The 21636-nt window shown below is 43.6% G+C and overlaps 1 protein-coding gene across 1 annotated transcript in view; it reads left to right on the top strand.

The window, feature by feature from the left end:
- The window catches only part of LOC129830507 (regulating synaptic membrane exocytosis protein 2-like), a 257440-nt gene extending 236234 nt beyond the window's left edge, over window positions 1-21206 (top strand). The window contains exons 16-19 of the mRNA XM_055893080.1: window positions 17830-17942; window positions 20106-20207; window positions 20371-20510; window positions 20991-21206. Of these exons, the coding sequence (XP_055749055.1) occupies window positions 17830-17942; window positions 20106-20207; window positions 20371-20510; window positions 20991-21206 (571 nt within the window). The remainder of the gene's footprint in view (window positions 1-17829; window positions 17943-20105; window positions 20208-20370; window positions 20511-20990) is intronic.
- The last annotated feature ends 430 nt before the right edge of the window (window positions 21207-21636 follow it).

Here is a 21636-nt window from a genome sequence, read left to right as displayed (position 1 = left end):
ACGCTCTAGGCGACCAGTTTTGATAGCCTTTAGCCGCACCCTCATCCTACTACTCCTCTGTTCCTCGGGTGATGTGGAGGTAAACCCAGGCCCTGCATGTCCCCAGTCACCCTCATTTGTTGACTTCTGTGATCGAAAAAGCCTTGGCCTCATGCATGTCAACATCAGAAGCCTCCTCCCTAAGTTTGCCTTACTCACCGCTTTAGCACACTCTGCCAACCCTGATGTCCTCGCCGTGTCTGAATCCTGGCTTAGGAAGGCCACCAAAAACTCTGAGATTTCCATACCAAACTATAACACTTTCCGTCAAGATAGAACTGCCAAAGGGGGAGGAGTTGCAATCTACTGCAGAGATAGCCTGCAAAGCTCTGTCATACTTTCCAAGTCTATGCCCAAACAGTTCGAACTTCTAATTTTAAAAATTAATCTCTCCAGAAATAAGTCTCTCACTGTTGCTGCCTGCTACCGACCCCCCTCAGCTCCCAGCTGTGCCCTGGACACCATCTGTGAATTGATCGCTCCCCATCTAGCTTCAGAGTTTGTTCTGTTAGGTGACCTAAACTGGGATATGCTTAACACCCCGGCAGTCCTACAATCTAAGCTTGATGCCCTCAATCTCACACAAATCATCAAGGAACCCACCAGGTACAACCCTAAATCCGTAAACATGGGCACCCTAATAGACATTATCCTGACCAACTTGCCCTCCAAATACACCTCTGCTGTCTTCAATCAAGATCTCAGAGATCACTGCCTCATTGCCTGTATCCGCCACGGGTCCACGGTCAAACGACCACCCCTCATCACTGTCAAACGCTCCCTGAAACACTTCTGCGAGCAGGCCTTTCTAATCGACCTGGCCCGGGTACCCTGGAAGGATATTGACCTCATCCCGTCAGTTGAGGATGCCTGGTCATTCTTTAAAAGTTACTTCCTCACCATATTAGACAAGCATGCTCCGTTCAAAAAATGCAGAACCAAGAACAGATATAGCCCTTGGTTCACTCCAGACCTGACTGCCCTCGACTAGCACAAAAACATCCTGTGGCGAACTGCAATAGCATCGAAGAGCCCCCGCGGTATGCAACTGTTCAGGGAAGTCAGGAACCAATACACGCAGTCAGTCAGGAAAGCAAAGGCCAGCTTTTTCAAGCAGAAATTTGCATCCTGTAGCTCTAACTCCAAAAAGTTCTGGGATACTGTAAAGTCCATGGAAAACAAGAGCACCTCCTCCCAGCTGCCCACTGCACTGAGGCTAGATAACACGGTCACCACTGATAAGTCAGTGATAATCGAAAACTTCAACAAACATTTCTCAATGGCTGGCCATGCCTTCCTCCTGGCGACTCCAACCTTGGCCAACAGCCCCGCCCCCCCCGCTGCTACTCGCCCAAGCCTCCCCAGCTTCTCCTTTACCCATATCCAGATAGCAGATGTTCTGAAAGAGCTGGAAAACCTGGACCCATACAAATCAGCTGGGCTTGACAATCTGGACCCCCTATTTCTGAAACTGTCCGCCGCCATTGTCGCACCCCCTATTACCAGCCTGTTCAACCTCTCCTTCGTATCATCTGAGATCCCCAAGGATTGGAAAGCTGCCGCTGTCATCCCCCTCTTCAAAGGGGGAGACACCCTGGACCCAAACTGTTACAGACCTATATCCATCCTGCCCTGCCTAGCTAAGGTCTTCGAAAGCCAAGTCAACAAACAGAACACTGACCATCTCGAATCCCACCGTACCTTCTCCGCTGTGCAGTCCGGTTTCCGAGCCGGTCACGGGTGCACCTCAGCCACGCTCAAGGTACTAAACGATATCATAACCGCCATCGATAAAAGACATTACTGTGCAGCCGTCTTCATCGACCTGGCCAAGGCTTTCGACTCTGTCAATCACCATATTCTTATCGGCAGACTCAATAGCCTCGGTTTTTCTAATGACTGCCTTGCTTGGTTCACCAACTACTTTGCAGACAGAGTTCAGTGTGTCAAATCGGAGGGCATGTTGTCCGGTCCTCTGGCAGTCTCTATGGGGGTACCACAGGGTTCAATTCTCGGGCCGACTCTTTTCTCTGTATACATCAATGATGTTGCTCTTGCTGCGGGCGATTCCCTGATCCACCTCTACGCAGACGACACCATTCTGTATACTTCCGGCCCTTCCCTGGACACTGTGCTATCTAACCTCCAAACGAGCTTCAATGCCATACAACACTCCTTCCGTGGCCTCCAACTGCTCTTAAACGCTAGTAAAACCAAATGCATGCTTTTCAACCGTTCACTGCCTGCACCCGCACGCCCGACTAGCATCACCACCCTGGACGGTTCCGGCCTAGAATATGTGGACATCTATAAGTACCTAGGTGTCTGGCTAGACTGCAAACTCTCCTTCCAGACTCATATCAAACATCTCCAATCCAAAATCAAATCTAGAGTCGGCTTTCTATTCCGGAACAAAGCCTCCTTCACTCACGCCGCCAAACTTACCCTAGTAAAACTGACTATCCTACCGATCCTCGACTTCGGCGATGTCATCTACAAAATAGCTTCCAATACTCTACTCAGCAAACTGGATGCAGTTTATCACAGTGCCATCCGTTTTGTTACTAAAGCACCTTATACGACCCACCACTGCGACCTGTATGCCCTAGTCGGCTGGCCCTCGCTACATGTTCGTCGTCAGACCCACTGGCTCCAGGTCATCTACAAGGCTATGTTAGGTAAAGTGCCGCCTTATCTCAGTTCACTGGTCACGATGGCTACACCCACCCGTAGCACGCGCTCCAGCAGGTGTATCTCACTGATCTTCCCTAAAGCCAAAACCTCATTTGGACGCCTTTCCTTCCAGTTCTCTGCTGCCTGCGACTGGAACGAATTGCAAAAATCTCTGAAGTTGGAGACTTTTATCTCCCTCAACAACTTTAAAAATCTGCTATCCGAGCAGCTAACCGATCGCTGCACCTGTACATAGTCCATCTGTAAACTACCCACCCAATTTATCTACCTCACCCCCATACTGCTTTTATTTATTTACTTTTCTGCTCTTTTGCACACCAGTATCTCTTCTTGCACATGATCATCTGATGATTTATCACTCCAGTGTTAATCTGCTAAATTGTAATTATTCGATTTATTGCCTACCTCATGCCTTTTGCACACATTGTATATAGATTCTCTTTTTTCTACCATGTTATTGACTTGTTTATTGTTTACTCCATGTGTAACTCTGTGTTGTTGTCTGTTCACACTGCTATGCTTTATCTTGGCCAGGTCGCAGTTGCAAATGAGAACTTGTTCTCAACTAGCCTACCTGGTTAAATAAAGGTGAAATAAAATAAAAAAAATAAATACAAATATTCAAGATGCGCATGCTCATCCCCAGAATCTTTTTATATCTCTATTTTCAAACGAAAAAGCTAAGAACATTAACAACTTCATAGTTAAAAACAGAATAATAAAAAATGGAAGAAAATGAAACCTATTCTACAAAAACCAATATCAATAACCAATAACCAATATCACTCGCTAAAATAACCTTAAAACCTCCTGGCACACGGATCCTTTTAGCGGGATCATTTTCATTAACAAGCAAATGTTCCTTTTGTTCGATAAAGAGAAACAACCGCTAAATTGCAGAGCGCCAAATGTAAAAAAAATTACTAACATTTTTTAATTTCATGAAATCACAAGTGCAAAACACAGCTTAGATTGATGTTAATCCACCTTTCGTGTCAGATTTTGAAAATATGCTTTACAGCGAAAGCAATCCAAGCGTTTGCGTGAGTTTATCGATCACTAGAGAAAACATTACAAACACCTAGCAGCAATGTAGATTGGTCACGAAAGTCAGAAAAGCAATAAAACTAATGGCTTACCTTTGATGATCTTCGGATGTTTGCCCTCACGAGACTCCCAGTTACACAATAAATGTTCCTTTTGTTCGATAAAGATTATTTTTATATCCAAAAACCTCCAATTTGGTTGGTGCGTTATGTTCAGTAATACACAGGCTCAGGCAGGTCATGAAGGGCAGACAAAAATTCCAAATAATATCCGTAAAGTTTGTAGAAACATGTCAAATGTTTTTATAATCAATCCTCAGGTTGTTTTTAACATAAATAATCAATAATATTTCAACCAGGCGGTAAATTATTCAATACAATAGAGAAAGAAAATGTTGAGCGACCACTTTCGCCCGCAAGAACTAATCAAAGGACACCTGGCTATCCACTGACGTAAGTTGATAAATCTCGCTCATTTTTCAGAATAAAAGATAGGCAGGCAATGGAACAGGGATTTTTCAAAATAAGAGGCACTTCCAGGTTGGATTTCCTCAGGTTTTCGCCTGCAAAATCAGTTCTGTTATACTCACAGACAATATTTTGACAGTTTTGGAAACTTTAGTGTTTTCTATCCTAATCTATCCTAATATATTTCCAATTATATGCATATTCTTGCATCTGGGCCTGAGAAATAGGCCGTTTACATTGGGAACGTTATTTTTCCAAGCATAAAAATTCTGCCTCCTAGCGTCAAGAAGTTTTAATAAGGAACAATCCTTTGATAGCATTTCAGAATTCACTGATAAATTGATCCACATGGAAAACTAAAGGCATAGAAACCGTACATGACTTGGTAACAGGAAATACATTTATTTCCATGACAGAATTACAAACTATCTACTGACCAATGTAAAAGTAGCTTATCATGAAATTTCAATTTTAAATATTTTGGATATCAGAGGAACCTTGAAGGAATCTTATTTGAGTCAGAAAATGATGTTCATATAATAGGGAAGATATACAAAACCTTGCAGAGATCATATCCAACTGATCATTTTAGAAAAAAATATTACTAACTATTGGAACCAAGACTTAAAGAACTGATGTTTGGACAAGATGGAGGGAAAGTTGGAGAATAACTAATGAAATTACAGTTAATGAAAATGTGTGCTTAATCCAGTATAAACAAATGTACAGTATGAATTATACAAGAGACAAAATTCACAAATTCTACAGTCAACGGCAGAGTCATGTCTCAAGTGTAAAACTAATAATGACTCAATAATTAATGCTTTCTGGGCATGCTATACAGTTTTGAAGTTGTGGGCAGAGCTAGAAAGTTGGTTGTCTGAGATATTAAAATGTAAACTTACTTTTAACCCATCTGTCTACATATTTCAAGACGGCATAGGGGGGTGAAGTGAGTTACCCCAATGGGCTGGACGATTCTTTTCTCATAACTCATCTTGAAAAAACGTATACTAAAACTTGGAAGTCAATCAGTCTGCCATAATTAACACAATGAAAACATTTAATAATTTTTTATTAAAATATTGAAATAGCATGTGTGACCTAGAAAACGAATTAATGCCAAGTGGCAAACAATAATGCAAGCATGTGTCACGGCCGTCAAAGGAACAGGACCAAAGCGCAGCGTGGTGAGCGTACATAATCCTTTTATGAGAAAAATGACGCCAACAAAACAACAAACAATACAAAACAACCGTGAAGCTTAAGGGCTATGTGCCACAAACAAAGTTAACTTCCCACAAAGAAAGGAGGGAAAAGGGCTACCTAAGTATGGTTCCCAATCAGAGACAACGATAGACAGCTGTCCCTGATTGAGAACCATACCCAGCCAAAACATAGAAATACAAAATCACGAAGAAAAAAAAACATAGAATGCCCACCCCAAATCACACCCTGATTAAACCAAATAGAGACATAAAAAGGCTCTCTAAGATCAGGGCATGACAGTACCCCCCCAAAGGTGCGGACCCCGCTCCACCACTGGCTTACCCCACTTTGGTGCACCTCTGGTGTGGGGACCCTCGTTGCGGACGCCGGACTGGGCACCCTCGCTGCGGGCCCCGAACTGGGCACCCTCACTGCGGGCCCCGGACTGGGAACCGTTACTGGGGGCCCCGGACTGGGGCCCGTCGCTGGGGGCCCCGGCCTGGGGCCCGTCGCTGGAGGCTCCGGACTGGGGCCCGTCGCTGGAGGCTCCGGACTGGGGCCCGTCGCTGGAGGCTCCGGACTGGGGCCCGTCGCTGGAGGCTCCGGACTGGGGCCCGTCGCTGGAGGCTCCGGACTGGGGCCCGTCGCTGGAGACTCCGGACTGGGGCCCGTCGCTGGAGACTCCGGACTGGGGCCCGTCGCTGGAGACTCCGGACTGGGGCCCGTCGCTGGAGACTCCGGACTGGGGCCCGTCGCTGGAGACTCCGGACTGGGGCCCGTCGCTGGAGACTCCGGACTGGGGCCCGTCGCTGGAGACTCCGGACTGGGGCCCGTCGCTGGAGACTCCGGACTGGGGCCCGTCGCTGGAGGCTCCGGACTGGGGCCGTCGTTGGAGGTTCCGGACTGTGAAACGTCGCCGGAAGCTCTGGAGTGGGCACTGTCGATGGATGCTCTGGACTGGGCACTGTCGCCGGAAGCTCTGGACTGGGTACTGTCGCCGGAAGCTCTGGACTGGGTACTGTCGCCGGAAGCTCTGGACTGGGTACTGTCGCCGGAAGCTCTGGACTGGGTACTGTCGCCGGAAGCTCTGGACTACCGAGTCGCACTGGATACCTGGTGCGTGGTGCCAGTACTGGTGGTACCGGGCTGGAGACACGCACCTCATGGCGAGTGCGAGGAGCAGGCACAGGACGTACTGGACTGTGGAGGCGCACTAGAGATCTGCAGCCTAGAGCTGGCACAATGCGTCCTGGCTGGATGCTCACTTGAGCCCAGCAAGGGCGGGGCGCTAACACAGGACGCACTGGGCTATGCAGACGCACCTTAGACACAGTACGCAGAGCCGGTGCAGGATATCCTGGTCCAAGGAGGTATACTGGAGACCAGGAGCGCTGAGCCAACACCATCCGTCCTGGCTGGAGGCCCATTCTGGCCTGGCAACTGCGAGGAGCTGGAATAGAGCGCACCGGGCTAAGAATGCGAACTGGAGACACCGTGTGCATCTCTGCATAACACGGTGCCTGACCAGTCACACGCTCCCCACAGTAAGCACAAGGAGTTGGCTCAGGTCTCCAACCTGACTCAGCCAATCTCCTCGTGTCCCCCCCCCCCCCCCCCCCCCCAAAATAATTAGTGGGGCTTTCTCTTGGGCTTCTGTGCTAGCCGTGTCCCCTCATATCTTCGTCGTTCCTCCTGCGCTGTTTCTACCTGCTTCCATGGCAGGGTCTTGTCCCCTGCCATTACCTCCTCCCAGGTCCAGGATGTCCTCCACTCATCTTTCTCCCGGGTCCATGATGTCCGCTCCTCATTCACACGCTGCTTTTATGGTGGTTTCTTCTGTCACGTTAGTTTGTAGGAGGAGACCAAGGCGCAGCGTGATATGCATACATTCTTCTTTTAACGAATAAAGAACACAAAACAAACTAACAAAGTAACAAAACGAACGTGAAGCTATATAAAACGAGTGCTGACAGGCAACTACACATAGAATAAGAACCCACGAACACCAAAGGGAAAATGGCAACCTAAATAGGATCCCCAATCAGAGACAACGATAAACAGCTGCCTCTGATTGGGAACCAATTCAGGCCACCAAAGACCTACAAGTACCTAGACTAACAAAAAAAAATAGATCTACAAAAACTCTAGTCAAGACAAAAATAAACATACCCACCCTCGTAACACCCTGACCTGACCAAAATAATAAGGAAAACATAGATAACTAAGGTCAGGGCGTGAGAGATACCCCTTTTGAAGAAAATGTATCTAGATTCTTCAGCTTTTAGCCATTTCCGGCCAATAACCAACCTCCTTCTTAAGCAGAATTCTGGAGAAATGGGTTTCCAAACAGCTAAATTATTTTTTAAGTGCCAACTGTATTTAAAAAAAATCCTATCTGGTTTTCGGGCTCACCACAACACTGAGACAGCCTTAGTCAAAGTGTTACATTCTCCAAGAGCCAACACAGATGCCAAACTTTCATTAAATCACACATGAAAGATATCAAATTAAAGCTACACTGGTTGTAAATCCAGCGAACATGTCAGAATTCAAATAGGTTTTTCGGCGAAAGCATACGATGCTATTATCTGAGTATAGCAACATTGTAAACAAAGAGAGATACGCATATTTCAACCCTGCAGGCGCGACACAAAACGCAGAAATAAAAATATAATTCATGCCTTACCTTTGACGAGCTTCTGTTGTTGGCACTCCAATATGTCCCATAAACATCACAAATTGTCCTTTTGTTCAATTAATTCCGTCGATATATATCCAAAATGTCTTTATTTGGCGCGTTTGATCCAGATAAACACAGGTTCCAACTTGCTCAAACGTGACGACAAAATATCTCAAAGGTTACCTGTAAAATTTGCCAAGGAATTTCAAATAATTTTGTAATACAACTTTAGGTATTTTTTTACGTTAATAATCGATAAAATTGAAGACGGGATGATCTGTGTTCAATACAGGATTAAAACCAAATGTAGCATGCCTTCTGGTCATGCGCTTCAATCAAACAGGACATCTATAGTGACTCGACTTCAGATGGCCGTATGTCTTCATTACACAAACGAATAACCTCAACCAATTTCTCAGGACTGTTGACATCCAGTGGAAGCCGTAGGAATTGTAAGCAATTCGCTTAGAAATCTAGTATCCCAACGAAATCCTATTGAATAGAGAGTGACCTCAAAAAAAAAACATCTGAATGGTTAGTCCTCGGGGTTTTGCCTGCTAAATAAGTTCTGTTATACTCACAGACATGATTCAAACAGTTTTAGAAACTTCAGAGTGTTTTATATCTAAATCTACTAATACTATGCATATATTAGCAACTGGGACTGAGTAACAGGCAGTTTACTCTGGCCACACTTTTCCTCCAAACGTGAAAATGCTGCCCCCTATCCATAAGAAGTTAATAACTAAAACCCCCCCCATATCTAGGTCAGTTGTCACTAAGACCATCAGACCATCTCCCTGACTCATGACACACCTTTGCGTCCTAAGGCAAACCCTTGGCCGCCAATTGGCGTAGGCCAGAGGGAAATATGGGCAGTACCATGATAACATAAATATCTATGAGGGTGAAAACGATCCAAATAACATGGAAAACAAAAAATAAATATCTTATATTGAAATATATAATATACCTCACTTAGAGAAGTGCTTCCATAAACCAGTTATTGTCTTAGTTCTACCGTTAACTTTCATCAGTTTATCCCAGTGTCAACCAGCCCACCACACAGAGACAACAACCCTGTTGACAATACCTAATCCATTTGCCGGTGTGTATCGGAACAATAATAATCCTTTACATTTTTTAAATGTAAAAGGGTAATGACACCAATTATTTTAGGATTGTATAGGCCTACTCCAACAGAGAATCTATGCAGGTTTCTCATTCTATAATCCTTTATCCCTACGTTTTCATTTGCAACCTCCTTTATTCCCATTATAGTATTCTTCATACTTCTGCACTTTAGATCAAGTTATTCAGCTTTCATTGTTTTATTATCATACTGTCTCTGTAGTGTCTTTTAGGGAGTCCACGTAGTTTTCTAATTCTTATTTTCTGCTCATATTTCTTCCATCACTTTATCCATTCCTGTTTCTAAGGCCTCAACCTCCCCCAGTAGCCCAGGCAATAGATCCCGTTTTCTTAACTGCTCTTTCATGCTTGTAAGCAATACTCTATCTTCTGGAGACATAGTTATAAAAACGTCCCCCTCCAATGTTAAATTTGTTTTTTTAGATGGCGGCTTCCCTTCAGTTTCGCTTGCAGAGCTCGAGGAAAGGTCTTCCCTTGTTCGCAGTTTATATGTTACCCCTTGACAACGCTATCAGAAAGCACAGCATTGATTTTCATTGCTATGCAGACGATACACAACTTTACATTTCTGTGTCACCAGAGGATTTTAGCTCTACGGATAAATTATTTGACTGTAATAGTGATTTAAATACTTGGATAGCTCACAACTTCCTCCAGCTCAATCAAAACGAGACCGAGGTACTTATTTTTAGAGCCGAATCACAGAGAGAATCTGGCCGCACATTTTAATTCACGGATAATAAAGATAAAACACCTATGTATTATTTTAGATTCTGAACTCAATTTCAATCACACATTAGGAATGTCACAAAAATATATTTTTACCACCTGAGGAACATTGGCAAGGTGCTACCAATTCTCTCTCAGGCTGATACAGAGAGACTTATCCATGTTTTTATTACAAGCAGGCTTGACTACTGCAAAGCACTCCTGTCTGGTCTACCCAAGAAAGACATTGGTCAACTGCAAAACATACAGAATTCTGCAACACGGGTACTGACCAAGACCAGACAGAGAGCACACATTACACAGGTTTTAAGGTCTCTGCATGGGTACTGACCAAGGCCAGACAGAGAGCACACATTACACAGGTTTAAAGGTCTCTGCACTGGCTGCCTGTGAGTTTTAGAATTCATTTTAAGATTATTCTATTGGTTTTTAAATATATCCATGATTGTCCAGCCCATTACATGTCAGAGATGCTTTTAAGTTATGTACCCGGTAGGTCACTCACGGTCCTCTGGCAGTGGCCTAGGACCAAGAAGGATGAAGAAGCAGCTTTTAGCTACTATGCCCCCAGCCTCTGAAATAGCCTGCCAGAGAATCTGAGGGGGGCTGCAACTATGGACATTTGAAAAAATATCTTGAAAAACACTTTGCTTTTCCTCAGGGTACTTTGTAGTCATTCAGTTTGTATTGTTATTCTGTGTTTTTTTAGTCTCTTAAATGTGTTGTTTAGTAAATATTTCAGTTTATTTAAATGTTTTTTATTTTATCCTTTGAATCACCTTGTCATCATGTCTGAAATGTGCTGTAAAAAATAAAGCTTTGATTTGATTATTGTATTAAGGCTGACGTACAATTGATACTAAGGATGATGTACCAGCAGTAAAATTGGTATTGAGGATGATGTACTAGCAGTAACATTGGCATTAAGGATGATGTACTAGCAGTAACATTGTATTGAGGATGATGTACTAGCAGTAACATTGGCATTAAGGATGATGTACTAGCAGTAACATTGAATTGAGGATGATGTACTAGCAGTAACATTGTATTAAGGATGATGTACTAGCAGTAACATTGTATTAAGGATGATGTACTAGCAGTAACATTGTGTTAAGGATGATGTACTAGCAGTAACATTGTATTAAGGATGATGTACTAGCAGTAACATTGTATTAAGGATGATGTACTAGCAGTAACATTGTGTTAAGGATGATGTACTAGCAGTAACATTGTGTTAAGGATGATGTACTAGCAGTAACATTGTGTTAAGGATGATGTACTAGCAGTAACATTGTATTAAGGATGATGTACTAGCAGTAACATTGTATTAAGGATGATGTACTAGCAGTAACATTGTGTTAAGGATGATGTACTAGCAGTAACATTGTATTAAGGATGATGTACTAGCAGTAACATTGTGTTAAGGATGATGTACTAGCAGTAACATTGTGTTAAGGATGATGTACTAGCAGTAACATTGTGTTAAGGATGATGTACTAGCAGTAACATTGGCATTAAGGATGATGTACTAGCAGTAACATTGGCATTAAGGATGATGTACTAGCAGTAACATTGTATTAAGGATGATGTACTAGCAGTAACATTGTGTTAAGGATGATGTACTAGCCGTAACATTGTATTAAGGATGATGTACTAGCAGTAACATTGTGTTAAGGATGATGTACTAGCAGTAACATTGTATTGAGGATGATGTACTAGCAGTAACATTGTATTAAGGATGATGTACTAGCAGTAACATTGTGTTAAGAATGATGTACTAGCAGTAACATTAAATTGAGGATGATGTACTAGCAGTAACATTGTATTAAGGATGATGTACTAGCAGTAACATTGTATTAAGGATGATGTACTAGCAGTAACATTGAATTGAGGATGATGTACTAGCAGTAACATTGGCATTAAGGATGATGTACTAGCAGTAACATTGAATTGAGGATGATGTACTAGCAGTAACATTGGCATTAAGGATGATGTACTAGCAGTAACATTGAATTGAGGATGATGTTCTAGCAGTAACATTGGCATTAAGGATGATGTACTAGCAGTAACATTGAATTGAGGATGATGTTCTAGCAGTAACATTGGCATTAAGGATGATGTACTAGCAGTAACATTGTATTGAGGATGATGTTCTAGCAGTAACATTGGCATTAAGGATGATGTACTAGCAGTAACATTGGCATTAAGGATGATGTTCTAGCAGTAACATTGGCATTAAGGATGATGTACTAGCAGTAACATTGGCATTAAGGATGATGTTCTAGCAGTAACATTGGCATTAAGGATGATGTTCTAGCAGTAACATTGGCATTAAGGATGATGTACTAGCAGTAACATTGGTATTAAGGATGATGTACTAGCAGTAACATTGGCATTAAGGATGATGTACTAGCAGTAACATTGAATTGAGGATGATGTACTAGCAGTAACATTGGCATTAAGGATGATGTACTAGCAGTAACATTGGCATTAAGGATGATGTTCTAGCAGTAACATTGGCATTAAGGATGATGTACTAGCAGTAACATTGGCATTAAGGATGATGTACTAGCAGTAACATTGGTATTAAGGATGATGTACTAGCAGTAACATTGGTATTAAGGATGATGTACTAGCAGTAACATACCCTCTTGCTAATGGAGTAGCGGGGATCTGGCGTCCAGCGACAGTCCGCTTGTCGACGATACCTGGAGTTGGTCTTGAGAATAGCCGCCTGGCTCTTCTCCAGGTACGTTGACAGCGGCGGACAAACATCTGGGGCAGCTACAATCAGAAATTGCACCGAAAGCAGCCATAATAATTAGACACCAACGTCAAATACCTCATTACTCATCATAAAACATTTCTGAAAAATACATAGTGTACAGCAAATGAAAGACAGGCATCTTGTGATTCCAGACAATATTTCCGATTTATTAAGTGTTTTACAGCGAAAACACAATATAGCGTTATATTAGCTTACCACAATAGCCAGAAAGACAAGCCATTTCCCAGCAGTAAAAGTTAGCGATCGTAACAAACCAGTAAAAGATATATAATTTTTGACTAACCTTGATATTCTTTATCAGATGACAGTCCTATAACATCAGGTTATACATACACTTATGTTTTGTTCGAAAATGTGCATATTTAGAGCTGAAATCAGTGGTTATACATGTTGCTATCGTAGCTACTTTTTCCACAACGTCTAAACAGCAACGATATTTTTCTGACACTTTTTCTGACACACATATTCTGACCAAATAGCTATTCATAAACATAACTAAAAAAATACATGTTGAGGGCCTCCCGGGTGGTGCAGTGATCTAGGGCACTGCATCGCAGTGCTAGCTGCGCCACCAGAGTCTCTGGGTTCGCGCCCAGGCTCTGTCGCAGCCGGCCGCGACCGGGAGGTCCGTTAGGGAGGGTTAGGGAGGGTTTGGCCGGTAGGGATATCCTTGTCTCATCGCGCTCCAGCGACTCCTGTGGCGGGCCGGGCGCAGTGCGCGCTAACCAAGGAGGCCAGGTGCACGGTGTTTCCTCCGACACATTGGTGCGGCTGGCTTCCGGGTTGGAGGCGCGCTGTGTTAACCTCTAACGCCTCACAAACCCGGATCCGGGAGCACCCCCATCACAAAAGCTGACTAGCATAGCCTAGCCTAAAGTTACAGGGATATCATAAAATAAAATGTTCATGAAATCACAAGTCCAAGACACCAAATGAAAGATACAGATCTTGTGATTCAAGCCATCATCTCTGATTTTAAAAATGTTTTACAGGGAAGACACAATATGTAAATCTATTAGCTAACCACGTTAGCAAAAGACACCACTCTCATACTCCACCATTTTCTTTCTGCATCAGTAGCTATCACAAATTCGACCAAATAAAGATATAAATAGCCACTAACCAAGAAACAACCTCATCAGATGACAGTCTGATAACATTTATTGTATAGCATAGGTTTTGTTAGAAAAATGTGCATATTTCAGGTATAAATCATAGTTTACATTTGCAGCCCCCATCACAACTGTCACTAAAATGACTAGAATAACTACAGAGACCATCGTGTATTAGCTAATTACTCATCATAAAACATTTCTTAAAAATACACAGCGTACAGCAGATGAAAGACACAGATCATGTGAATACAGTGATCCCTCGCCACTTCGCGGTTCACTTATCGCGGATTCGCTATTTCGCGGATTTTCATAATGCATTTTTTTTTTTTTTTTGGTGCATTGTGCTCTGCATTCTGATTCGCTAAAAACTCACTCCCGCTTCTTGTATCAAAACATGCTACGAATTGGACACGAGAGATGAGGAGGAAGGACTAACGCTTGGTCGCTTAGCAACCATGGTGCGAATGGCCACTGAACTTAAGCGAGTAGCTGAGGAATGGGACCCTTTGATGAGCCGTTCATTACAGTGTTCCAACGTAATCGATGGTGGCATGTCGGTGTACAAGGATCTTTTTGCAAAGAAGAAAAAAGAGCGACAACAGCTGCCTATCACTATGTTCTTCTCCCGAACAAACACACCTGCACCGCGGGCTTCAGAAGAAGAGAACACTGCAGAGCGCAGTCAGGATGCAGCGGCCCAGTCTGAAGAGCAGTGAAACGGCCTACACGTGAGTCACTGTATTTGTATACATGTAATAGTTGCTAATTGTAAAAAAAAAAAAAAGTTTTCTATTTCGCGGATTTCACTTATCGCGGGTCATTTTCGGAACGTAACCCCCGCGATAAACGAGGGATTACTGTATAGCCAATATGTCAGATTTTCTAAGTGTTTTACAGCGAAAACACAATATAGCGTTATCTTAGCTTACTACAATAGTCAGTCACACAGCAGCATTGATTCAAGGCAAAAATAGCAATAACGTTATAAACCACCAAACGCTATTAATTTTTTCACTAACCTTCTCAGAATTCTTCAGATGACAGTCCTGTAACATCATATTACACAATCCATATAGGTTTTGTTTGAAAATGTGCATATTTAGCAGCACAAACCGTGGTTATACAATGTGATCAGTGGCAACAGGGCATGCATTCTGGCCGGCGCCATCTTGGAAAGGCACCTACTCTTATCGAAAGCTATTCATAAACTTGACAAAAAAAATACAGACGGATATATCTAAGGTCAATAACTGAGCGTTCCAAAATGCCATCCTGAGGTCTTGCTTTGCGTAATGGCGAGCGTTGAAAAGATAGGTCCTCTCGCTCCTTGGCCTTTTATAACCTCTGGGAACTACGCAGAAAGTCCATCCCACTTCTCATTGGTTACTGACATCCAGGGGAAGGCGGGTGCAGTTCATGTCGACCCATAGGATACACACAGATCTTTAAACTGATCCGAGAGCAGAGCCTAGTTTTCAGACCTTCCCAGTTCCTGTCATGGATTTTGCTGCAGAGAGAGTTCTGTTTCACCCACAGACATAATTCTAACGGTTTTAGAAACTAGAGAGAGTTTTCTATCCAATAGTAAGAGTAATATGCATATTGTACGAGCAAGAATTGAGTACGAGGCCGTTTACATTGGGTACACATTTGTGCTATGTCGAAATGGCACCCCCCTAGTGGCAAGAAGTTTTAAAGAAAAAGTGCGGCTTGGTTGGGTTGTGTGCTTCGGAGGACGCATGGCTTTCGACCTTCGTCTCTCCCGAGCCCGTATGGGAGTTGTAGCGATGAGACAAGATAGTAATTACTAGCGATTGGATACCACGAAAATTGGGGTGAAAAGGGGATAAAAAAGTACTAATGGATCTATCATTTCCTATACAACATGTATTTTTTGTAATGTTTATGAATAGCTATTTGGTCAGAATAGGTGAGAGTCTAATAGAAATATTCTCTAACGCTAACGTGCCTATTGCTGTCGCTAATGTGCCTTGATGAATGAATGCGGTTGTGTGTAGGCTATTTTAGTAAGCTAATATAATGCTATATTGTGTTTTCGCTGTAAAACACTTAAAAAATCTGAAATATTGGCTGGATTCACAAGATGTTTGTCTTTCATTTGCTGTACACGATGCATTTTTCAGAAATGTTTTATGATGAGTATTTAGGTATTCCACGTTGGTCTCTATAATTACTGTGGCTGCTTCGGTGCTATTTTTGACGGTAGCTGTGATGGTAGCTGCAATATAAAACTGATTTATACCTCAAATATGCACATTTTTCGAACAAAACATAGATTATTGTGTAACATGTTATAAGACTGTCATCTGATGAAGTTGTTTCTTGGTTAGTTTGGTTGGTTCTTGGTTAGTTTGGTTGGCTTTGTGAATGCTACCTGTGCTGTGAAAAATGTCTGTCCTTCTTTGTATTTGGTGGTGAGCTAACATAAATATACGTGCTGTTTTCGCTGTAAAACATTTAAAAATCGGTCATGTTGACTGGATTCACAAGATGTGTATCTTTCATTTGCTGTATTGGACTTGTTAATGTGTGAAAGTTAAATATTTCAAAAAAATATTTTTTGAATTTCGCGCTCTGCCTTTTCAGTGGAATGTGGGAGGAGTTCTGCTAGCAGAACGCCTCGGCCAGACAGGTTAAACAACACAATGTAACTCCAAGTCAATCACACTTCTGTGAAATCAAACTGTCCACTTAGGAAGCAACACTGATTGACAATAAATTTCATATGCTGTTGTGCAAATGGAATAGACAAAAGGTGGAAATTATAGGCAATTAGCAAGACAGCCCCAATAAAGGAGTGGCTCTGCAGGTGGTGACCACAGACCACTTCTCAGTTCCTATGCTTCCTGGCTGATGTTCTGGTCACTTTTGAATGCTGGCGGTGCTTTCACTCTAGTGGTAGCACGAGACGGAGTCTACAACCCACACATGTGGCTCAGGTAGTGCAGCTCATCCAGGATGGCACATCAATGCGAGCTGTGGCAAGAAAGTTTGCTGTGTCTGTCAGCGTAGTGTCCAGAGCATGGAGGCGCTACCAGGAGACAGGCCAGTACATCAGGAGACGTGGAGGAGGCCGTAGGAGGGCAACAACCCAGCAGCAGGACCGCTACCTCCACCTTTGTGCAAGGAGGAGCCCTGCAAAATGACCTCCAGCAGGCCACAAATGTGCATTTGAAGTGTACCTATGATAAAAATTACAGACCTCTACATACTTTGTAAGTAGGAAAACCTGCAAAATCGGCAGTGTATCAAATACTTGTTCTCCCCACTGTATAGAGAAAAGTCAGCCCGAGAAATGAACCCAGTGACACACCCATAGAGACTGCCAGAGGTCCAGACAACAGGCCCTCCGATTTGACACACTGAACTCTATCTGAGAAGTAGTTGGTGGACCAGGCGAGGCAGTCATTTGAGAAGCCAAGGCTATCGAGTCTGCCGTTAACTTCTCTAGGATAGGGGGCAGCATTTTCACTTTTGGATAAATAGCATGCCCAAATTCAACTTCCTTCTACTCATCCACAGAATATAAGATATGCATATTATTAGTAGGTTTGGATAGAAAACAGTCTGAAGTTTCTAAAACTGTTTGAATCATGTCTGTGAGTACAACAGAACTTATGTAGCAGGCAAAACCCCGAGGACTAACCATTCAGATTTCTTTTTTGAGGTCACTCTCTGTTCAATGAGATTTCATTGGGATACTAGATTTCTAAGGGACTTGTTTGCAGTTTTTTCTGTCCATAGTCTTATCGTCCCCGGTGTCAATAACCAGTGTGTTTTGTCTCCCCATAGCCTAATCTTCCCCGGTGTCAATAACCAGTGTGTTTTGTCTGTCCATAGTCTTATCTTCCCCGGTGTCAATAACCAGTGTGTTTTGTCTGTCCATAGTCTTATCTTCCCCGGTGTCCGTATCACATCTGACATCCACTTCACTGAGTTCCTGGAAGGGTTGGGCCCCGCACAGCTAGCCGGTAGACAGACACTTGCCACGCCACCAATGGGTAAGCACCATGACTCCTTTCCCTTTTATGACCCACCTAGTAATCCCTGCTCCCCCTTTCCACGCCACCAATGGGTAAGCACCATGACTCCTTTCCCTTTTTATGACTAGACCTAGTAATCACTCCTCCCCCTTGGCCGTAATCACTCCTCCCCCTTGGCCATAATCACTCCTCCCCCTTGGCCATAATCACTCCTCCCCCTTGGCCATAATCACTCCTCCCCCTTGGCCATAATCACTCCTCCCCCTTGGCCATAATCACTCCTCCCCCTTGGCCATAATCACTCCTCCCCCTTGGCCATAATCACTCCTCCCCCTTGGCCATAATCACTCCTCCCCCTTGGCCATAATCACTCCTCCCCCTTGGCCATAATCACTCCTCCCCCTTGGCCATAATCACTCCTCCCCCTTGGCCATAATCACTCCTCCCCCTTGGCCATAATCACTCCTCCCCCTTGGCCATAATCACTCCTCCCCCTTGGCCATAATCACTCCTCCCCCTTGGCCATAATCACTCCTCCCCCTTGGCCATAATCACTCCTCCCCCTTGGCCATAATCACTCTTCCCCCTTGGCCATAATCACTCTTCCCCCTTGGCCATAATCACTCCTCCCCCTTGGCCATAATCACTCCTCCCCCTTGGCCATAATCACTCCTCCCCCTTGGCCATAATCACTCCTCCCCCTTGGCCATAATCACTCCTCCCCCTTGGCCATAATCACTCCTCCCCCTTGGCCATAATCACTCCTCCCCTTGGCCATAATCCCTCCTCCTTGTTTTGACACTCCTACTTGTTATGATGTTCCATGCAGGTGACATCCAGATGGGATGGTTAGGGTAGTGTTCTGGTTAGAATATTAATATACATGTTCTCTGTAGGTGACATCCAGATGGGATGGTTAGGGTAGTGTTCTGGTTAGAATATTAATATATATGTTCTCTGCAGGTGACATCCAGATGGGATGGTTAGGGTAGTGTTAGGGTTAGAATATATATGTTCTCTGCAGGTGACATCCAGGTGGGATGGTTAGGGTAGTGTTAGGGTTAGAATATGAATATATATGTTCTCTGCAGGTGACATCCAGATGGGATGTTAGGGTAGGGTTAGGGTTAGAATATATATGTTCTCTGCAGGTGACATCCAGGTGGGATGGTTAGGGTAGTGTTAGGGTTAGAATATTAATATATATGTTCTCTGCAGGTGACATCCAGGTGGGATGGTTAGGGTAGTGTTAGGGTTAGAATATTAATATATATGTTCTCTGCAGGTGACATCCAGGTGGGATGGTTAGGGTAGTGTTTTGGTTAGAATATTAATATATATGTTCTCTGCAGGTGACATCCAGATGGGATGGTCAGGGTAGGGTTAGGGTTAGAAGAAGAAGAAGAAGAAGCACGGTGGCTAGGAAAAACTCCCTAGAAAGACAGGAACCTTGGAAGAAACCTAGAAAGGGACCAGGCTCTGAGGGGTGGCCAGTCCTCTTCTGGCTGTGCTGGGTTGAGATTATAACAGTACATGACCAAGATGTTCAAATGTTCATGGATTACCAGCAGGGTCAAATAATAACAGATAATAATAATCACTGTGGTTGTAGAGGGTGCAACATGTCAGCACCTCAGGAGTAAATGTCTGTTGACTTTTCATACCTGCATTCAGAGTTAGAGACAGCAGGTGTGGTAGAGAGAGAGAGTCGAAAACAGCAGGTCCGGGACAAGGCAGCACATCTGGTGAACAGGTCAGGGTTCCATAACTACAGGCAGAACAGTTGAAACTAGAGCAGCAGCACGACCAAGTGGACTGGGGACAGCAAGGAGTCATCAGGCCAGGTAGTCCTCAGTCATGGTTCCAGGGCTCATACAGGACACCGGATAAGACAGGAGAAATACTCAAAGACATAACAGACTGACCCTAGCCCCCCGGCACAAACTATTGCAGCATAAATCTAAATCTGAGGACTGGCCACCCCTCAGAGCCTGGTTCCTTTCTAGGTTTCTTCCCAAGGTTCCTGTCTTTCTAGGGAGTTTTTCCTAGCCACCGTGCTTCTTCATCTGCATTGCTTGCTGTTTGGGGGTTTTAGGCTGAGTTTCTGTACAGCACTGAGATATCAACTGATGTAAGAAGGGCTTTATACATACATTTAAATTATATATATGTTCTCTGCAGGTGACATCCAGATAGGGATGGTGTACAGGAAAGAACGTCTGGACGTGGAGGTTATCAGGGCCAGAGGACTTGTGGGTAAACAAGGCAACAAGCAGCTGCCAGGTGGGTATGATATATTACTGATATTATATATGTTATCATATTATCATTATAGCACAATGTCCCCAGGGAAGGCCATTTAAGTCTAGAAAGCCACTGTCACTTTTATTCAGCAAAAAAATGTGATTGAAATGTACTTATTGCCCCTTTCTGCTTGTTTCTCAAGCCCCCTATGTGAAAGTCTATCTGATGGACAACGGGAAATGCATAGTCAAAAAGAAAACCAGACTGGCTAAAAAAACATTGGATCCCCTCTACCAGCAGCAACTTCAGTTTGAGGAGAGTCCAGAGGGGAAGGTTTTACAGGTAACTCGTTAAATAGGACATCTACTTTGTGCATGACACAAGTAATTTTTCAAACCATTGTTTTCAGACAGATTATTTCACTTATATAAATACACTCTCTTTGACATATTCAATTGTCCTTTATAGGTCTATTTGAGTCTATTATGTGTAGTTTGAGTAACACATAATCAGTGTTTTCTCTTCTCCAGATTATCCTGTCGGGAGAATATGGTTAGTGTTAGTTTTAGGGTAGGTTGAAGATTCCCAGGTTAGGACAAGCTAATATTTCCATGAGGAAGCTGTAGAAAGTCAACCTGCGTCATGGGACCAGGGCCGTTGCTAACTAGCATAGCTGTTCCCATTGTATTGAAATCATCCTCATTTATGCAAAGAGTTATGGGATATTAGAATCCTCTTGTTTTAACCATTGCTCTTTAACCTAGGGGTTAAGGTTAGTACTATTTACAAAGTAGTATGTAATACCTGTGTTTTCTTCTCCAGATAATCGTGTGGGGGGACTATGGACGCATGGACCACAAATCCTTTATGGGAGCTGCTCAGATACTTTTAGATGATTTAGACTTATCCAACATGGTGATTGGTTGGTTCAAACTGTTCCCCCCCACCTCATTGGTGGATCCAACTTTGGCACCTTTAACTAGCAAAGCAGCAGTAGCAGAACAAGCTGCAAATGCAGCAAAATTAAGGGAGAGCTAGCATCGTCATAGAAATAAGCAACAGGAGGTAAGTCTGCCAGGCCACACCCTATTGGGACAAGCCCTGGTTACCCTGGTAACACTGCATGCTTGATGTTCTGAGCCCATGAAGAGGGAGGGTAGAGTCTGGAGCAGGCCATCTGATCTTACTGCAACAAGGTGCCCCCTGCGGGTGGGACTGTCTTACTGCAACATGGGTCAGGTAAACCCTAACGCTAACCCCCCCGGGTCTACGCCCCTCCTAGGGAGGACCAGACAGGCACATGAAGCTGCGGCAAGAAAAGGAAAAAAGAAGTGGAATGAATTCAGTGGTACTAGATTTAAATCCATGATGAGGAAATAGAACTCCTTCATGAGTTGGATTAGGGTTAGTTGTACAGTTTGTCATGACGTGTCCCTTTCTGGGTGTAGATTGTGGCTTCCCCCTCTCT

The sequence above is a fragment of the Salvelinus fontinalis genome, chromosome 32 (genome assembly GCF_029448725.1).
Source record: "Salvelinus fontinalis isolate EN_2023a chromosome 32, ASM2944872v1, whole genome shotgun sequence".
NCBI lineage: Eukaryota > Metazoa > Chordata > Actinopteri > Salmoniformes > Salmonidae > Salvelinus > Salvelinus fontinalis.
This window is presented reverse-complemented; position numbering and strand designations above follow the sequence as displayed.